Here is a 5,977-nt window from a genome sequence, read left to right on the forward strand (position 1 = left end):
GGGGGGCGGAAGGAGAGGGCAGGACGGAGGAGGCACACATCAGGGGTCAGTCAAGCAGAAAAGGAGGACACCGCGGGGAGGGGGGGTGCCAAAAGAAAAACCAAAAAGGACCGCCGGAGCCACAGCAGCCACGACGACGACAACGCACCAACAACCGGGATGTTCAGCAGACGGCACTCATTGAAGAGAGCCTCCTGGGAGTTGGGGTCGAAGACGACCACCGCATCCGGCAGGTGGTTGGGGTTCTCCAGGATAATCTGCCGGTTGGTCAGGGTACCGGGAATCCAGCGGTTGACCACGTAATAGAGCCCGGCCTCGCGGCACTTCTTGGTGATGAGCTCCTGCGGGATGATTCGGCAAGAGCGGGGCAAGGGGCGGTGTCGGGGCAACGGTCAGAGGCGCGCGAGGAGAGGCCAATCAATGGGAGGAGAGAGGAGGAAGGGGGAGGGGGGGGAGGGACGACGCGACCAGCGGCCCACGCACACGGTACAGCAGGTTGTTGCAGACAACCAGGATCTGGCCATTGAGGCGGGAAACCTCCTCGATGAAGGACAGAGCGCGGCGCAGATTCAGCAGAGTGTAGTCCAGGTTGAAGATGGTCCGGTTCTTGCGGGTACCCAGCACGTAGGGGCGGTTGTTGAAGTGCCAGGTGCTGCGCTCAAGGCCGCGGTGGGCCTTCAGCCGGAAGAGCGTGTTCAGGTTGATCAGGTGGTGCGCCGGCGAAGTGCCAAAGACGTGCATGCCCTTGAACTCGACCGTCCTGCCCTGTGTGCGCGTGTTGCGAGGGGGGATGGGCATGGAGGAGGTGAGCCGAGATGCGAATATGGTTAGAGTGGGTCGGTCATGCCGGGGGGGGGGGGGTGATAAGAGATACAAGGGAGGAGCAAGAGGGGCAATCAAAGGATTAGCCCAAAAAGATGGCGACGTGGAAGGGAGAGGGAGAGAAGGAAGATGGCTGGAGACACGCACCTGAGGCGGATTCTTCTTGTGCGAGACCTGGGACCGGGCCTGCTCGGTCACAGAGCCCAGGGTGAGCGGGACCGGCCGGCGCAGGCCCTTGTTGTTGGGGGAGGCGGTCGCAAAGTTCCGAGAAGACAGGGACGACACAGCGGCCAGCCTCTGAGTGGAGCTCAGGGGGTTGGTCGCAGGTCGGAGCGCCAGCTTGGAGAAGCTAGGCAGCATGACGACAGGTTGGTATCAATGCGTGATGGGCGCGCTGAACCGGAGAACGGGGAGGGGGGAGGACGGTGGGGGGGGGACCGGCGAGGTCAGTCGCGGCGGGAGGGGGAGGGGGCTTTGAGGGAGGAGGAAGAGGAGGAGGGGGAGCCACGCGGCAGCACGAGCCCAACAAGAACAAGGGAGTCGACCAAAGCAAGACGGGATCTGGCGGGCCGTGGAGCAGTGGCGCCCGGGCGGGTGAGCGCGAGCATGCACGCGCACGTGCGCGTGCGCGTGCGCTTCCGTGCACGAGCGCATACACACACATACACGCGCCGAAGAGATCCGCTGGCGAGAGGCAGGAAGAAGGGAAAACATAAACAGAGGGGAGGGGGGCGGAGAAGGCTGGCAGAAGAGCGAGGAGCAGAAGGCTGGCGGCGAGGGCGAGGAGGACAGCGGCAAGAGAGGCAAGGAAGGAGGGAGGAGATGGACAACCTAAAGTGACCAAACTGAGGCGATTTCCGGGGATATGCTATCCCCCCGGAGGGCAGCGCTTCTTGTTCTGTGCCCTCGAGCGCGGAGAGGCTCCTGCCTGGTGCCGGCTCCGGCCGGGGAGGAGAATGGGTCGCGTGCGTTGTGTGGCCCTCCGTGTCTGTGTGTGTGTCCCTCGGGCGCACACCGCGAGGCTGGGACGGAACCACGGGCCGGGGGAGGGGGAAGCCCAGCCCGCGCGTTCCCGGGCCCCGCCAATTTTCGCGCGCCAGTAGCTCCCAGCCACGCCGACACGCCACACGGAGGCCCTTCCGCGCCTGAACCGGCCAGGGCCGAACGGCCACAGAGCCCTGCCGCCCCGCCCGCACGCCGCCACCGCCCCCGCACAGCCGTTCACACACAGGGCCCGGCCCGGCGCGCCGGGCCCCTCTTCTACAGAGGGGGCCCCAAGCCTGACCACCATGCCCCGAACCGCGCCGCCGGATGCGGCCAGGGTTTTTTTAGTATTTTGCCCGGGATCGGTCGCCAGCACAGGGACCGTGAGTGGGCACTCTGGTGAGCATCTCTCGGCGGCGCGGACCGAGCGCCGGGCTTCTCCCGGTCCAGGACGCCAGGAGCCGGGCCTTCCACGGTGCACAGACCGACCAGACGGACAGACGCACACACCCATGCACACGGAGGAGACACAGCCGCGGACGCACACGCACACGTTCGGACACCGGCCCAGGCGGGGCGATGGCCGCCCAAATTGCAGACATTTGTGCCTGTGGCTGCATGGTATTTGGCCGTGGGAACAGGCGGAACAGTGTTCGAGCATCAGCAGGGCCCGGGTCCACTCGCGTGATCCACCTCCTCACATGCCAATGGAAGTGCGTCGCGCTCGCCCCTCCGGGGCGGGCGGATCTCCCGATTGATCGGCAGAACGGCAGCGAGCCAGGCACCCGGGGAACTGGCCGGGGGACCGTCTCAAATACATCCTCCTGTGTGCGCGCGCTGCCATCCATATCCCGGCGCGCCCGGCGGCAGCACGCGAGCGGGGAATAAAAAGTGTCGATTAAATGGGCATCCACTAGCGCCAAAGCGCGGTGGTTATATCTATTTGGGGGATCGCCAGGGGGGGGGGGGGGCAGTTGCGCTGGGGAGGGAGGCATATCTAGCTGTCGGGGGCTTGGTGGCAAAAAGGAGAGAGAGAGAGAGGCAGCAAGAGTGGCAGCGGCAGCCGTATACGGGCCCATCTCACACATCTATACAGGCATCCATTTTAGATGGGGTGGCGCGCCACACTCCAGCCTGCCCAATACCCATCTACCGGAGGAGGGGAGGGGAGGACAAAAGGAGCGACGGGAAGACCCATGCGCCTCGGCCCGTCACACCCCGAAGACAATGGCCTTGGGAGAGAAGCCAAGACGCCCGACCTGGGAGTTGTGGAAGCCAATGGCCTCCTGCACCAGGTCCTTGTCGGCCAAGTTCAGCCGGTTGATGGTCGGGTGGTTGATGCAATCGCGGATGATGGGAACCGCCCGAGTGACGATGATGTTTGAGCCGGTCTGCTGCGCGGGGACCAGCTCATGGACCACATTGCGCCCGGCCAGGAAGGCGGTGAAGCGCCCGGACGAGAAGACCTCCTGGCCGGCGGTCTTGATGGATGCCGGCTTGAAACGGTGGAACACATGGCTCATGAGGGCCTTGCGGATGTCACCGAGGGTGGGAGCGTCCGGCACCGGCACGGCGATGATGAACAACGAGAGGATGTCGAACACGATCAGGTGGTTCTGCCCGTGGCCCGAGGGCTCGGGCACACGGGACAGCCGATGCAGCCCGATGGCCAGGGCATGCATCGGATTGTCCGGCGTCCGGGTGGGGCCCTGTCGGGCCCCGGGCGAGGCCTGGCGCGCGGCACAATGGCCACACTCGCTGGTGACTTGGCGCACGATCGGCTTAAAGCCCCCCACGATGAAGAACCCGCGCATGATGCGTAGCATGACCGCGATGCTGGGATGGTCCATGTGAGCATCGTGGTGCAGGAAGCGCACCAGCCTCTCGGTCCAGGCTGGCGGAATGACAAGTCGGTCGTCCTCCAGCAGGAACCCATCGACCATGTGGCCGCGGGAGCGCTGTGCATCCGGGATGTCCCTCTGCGCCTGGCGGATGAGAGTGTTTAGATCCAGTTTGCCGCTCGGCGGGCTGGCGGGGCTCTTGGCATCAAGCGGCGGGCTCTTTGAGCGGGATGATCCCGGAGGCGGGGGCTTTTGGGAGACCGGCGAGGCGAAAACCCGGGGGACGCCGCCAGGCCGCTGTTGCGGCTGCTGCTGCTGCTGCTGCTGCTGCTGCTGCTGCTGCTGCTGCTGCTGCTGCTGCTGCTGCTGCTGCTGTTGTTGTTGTTGTTGTTGTTGTTGCGGCTGCGGCTGCGACTGCGACTGCGGCTGCGACTGCGACTGCGGCTGCGACTGCGACGCCGCCTGCGACTGCGACTGCGGCTCCGACTGCGACTGCGGCGGCGACGGCGACTGCGGCTGCGACTGCGACTGCGGCTGCGACTGCTGCCCGTGATTGACACCGCCACGCGGGCCGGGGCAGGGCGCGGCCTCGGAGCTCGGGTCGACATCCATGTGGGTCGTGCCGAGGGGGGGCCCGTGCGGCGAGGCACACACCTCGGCACTGCCGAGCCCCGGGATGTACAGCCGGTCGTCCGGTGTCAAGTTCGAGTGCACGGTGGCCGGCATGCCGAGCCCGGTGGCCGGGAGGACCGTCTCCCCGGCACCAGCATCCCCGGGCCCGGCGAAATGGTGGTCCCCCAGCGGCACACCGACGATCTGGCCGCCGGTGCGCCGGCCACGAGTTGTCTCATCCAGCGTGGCCGCCAGCGACCCGTCCACCTGCCGGGTGAAGCAAATCCACCGGGGAATGCGCGACAGATAGTCGGCCGCCGGGTTGTCCTGGCCCGGGACGAAGACAATCTTGGCCAGGGGGAACTCCTCCAGCCGGGCAATCCACCGGGCCTTGCGCAGGCAAATGTACTGCTCCCGGCGCCAGGTGGAGATGGCCATGTTATCGGTGAAGATGGTGATGGGCAGGCCATTTTGCACATGCGGCGCCCAGTGCTCCAGGGCCATGATGATGCCGAGCATTTCCTTCTCGTGCACCGGGTAGGCCCGGTGCGCCGGCGGCAGGGCCTTGGAAAAGAATTCGATCGGGAAGCGCTCCAGCCGGTCGGTCCCCGGCACCGGGCGATACTGCAGCAGCACGGCCCCGACACAATCGCCCGACGCATCGGAATAGATGTAGTACGGCTGGTCGATGGCCGGCGCGTGGATGGCACACGCGTCGGCAATCAGGTCCCTCACCGCGCGGAAGGCCTGCGTGGCTTGGGCCGTGGCCCGGAGCTTGCCGGTGGAATTCCCCCGGAGCAGCTGGTACAGCGGCTGGGCCAGGCGCGCATACTCCGGCAGCCAGGCCACCAGGAAGGAGGCATGGCCGAGGAAGCGCCGGAGCTCCGCCAGGCACCCGGGGAAGACCAATGCCCGGGCCTGCTGCACCCGCTGCTCGGTCAGGTCGATCTTGCCCTGCCCCATGACGAAGCCCAGGTACTCCACCTGGGCCAGGCCGAAGTGGCACTGGCCGAGGGCCAGCTCCGCATGGTGGGCATTCAGCCGGGACAGGACCTGGTGCACATGCTGGACATGGTCGGCCTCCGAGGCGGAAAACACCACGATGTCCTCCATGAAGAAGGAGCAGAACCCCTCGCAAGGCTGGAGGATCTTGCCCAGCTCGGTGGCCAGCACGAAGGCCGAGTGCGTCAAGCCGGCCGGCAGGCGCCGGTACCGATAGTACCGGCCCTGGAATTGGAAGACCAGCAACTGCCGCGATGCCTCATCCACCGGCACATGGTGGACCCCATGGGCCAGCCGCAGGGTGGTGAAGATCCGGCCGCTGGCCGCCCGCTGCAGCGGCGTATGGCCCACGGCCAGCGACATGCGATTCGGGCTCGGCACCACGGCATTCAAAGCACGAAGGTCCATGCATGGCTGGACCTGGCCACGGGCCGTGCTCACCATGATCAGCGAGGCCGCATGGGGGTCGGCCACGGTCGGCTCGATGACCCCGGCTGCCAGGACCTCCTGCAGCCAGGCCTCCACCTTGGGCCAGTGCATCACCGGCACCGGGATGTGCTCCGGCAGGTCGCGCTCCTTGGCCGAGTCCACCGGGATGACAAAGGGCGTCGTGTGGCGGAAGACCGGATACGCCGGCCGCTGGCGGAAGGCCTCCAGCAGCGGCTCCCACGAGGGGTCCCGCATGTGGGCCCCGGTCAGCGGCCGCAGGCGTTCCC

The 5,977-nt window shown here is 66.6% G+C and overlaps 2 protein-coding genes across 2 annotated transcripts in view; both read right to left on the minus strand.

Annotated features, from left to right (window-relative positions):
* The window catches only part of H696_05468 (hypothetical protein), a 4,827-nt gene extending 3,151 nt beyond the window's left edge, over positions 1-1,676 (minus strand). Inside the window, exons 1-4 of the mRNA XM_009499294.1 lie at positions 1,654-1,676; positions 970-1,216; positions 484-765; positions 149-341 (exon numbers count right to left, since the gene is read on the minus strand). Of these exons, the coding sequence (XP_009497569.1) occupies positions 149-341; positions 484-765; positions 970-1,182 (688 nt within the window). The 5' untranslated portion in view covers positions 1,183-1,216; positions 1,654-1,676. The remainder of the gene's footprint in view (positions 1-148; positions 342-483; positions 766-969; positions 1,217-1,653) is intronic.
* A 1,341-nt stretch (positions 1,677-3,017) lies between these two features.
* The window catches only part of H696_05469 (hypothetical protein), a gene marked incomplete at both ends in the record, with an annotated part of 5,841 nt that continues 2,881 nt past the window's right edge, over positions 3,018-5,977 (minus strand). Inside the window, one exon of the mRNA XM_009499295.1 lies at positions 3,018-5,924. Coding sequence (XP_009497570.1) covers positions 3,018-5,924 — 2,907 coding nt within the window. The remainder of the gene's footprint in view (positions 5,925-5,977) is intronic.

This window comes from Fonticula alba (assembly GCF_000388065.1).
Source record: "Fonticula alba strain ATCC 38817 unplaced genomic scaffold supercont2.11, whole genome shotgun sequence".
NCBI lineage: Eukaryota > Rotosphaerida > Fonticulaceae > Fonticula > Fonticula alba.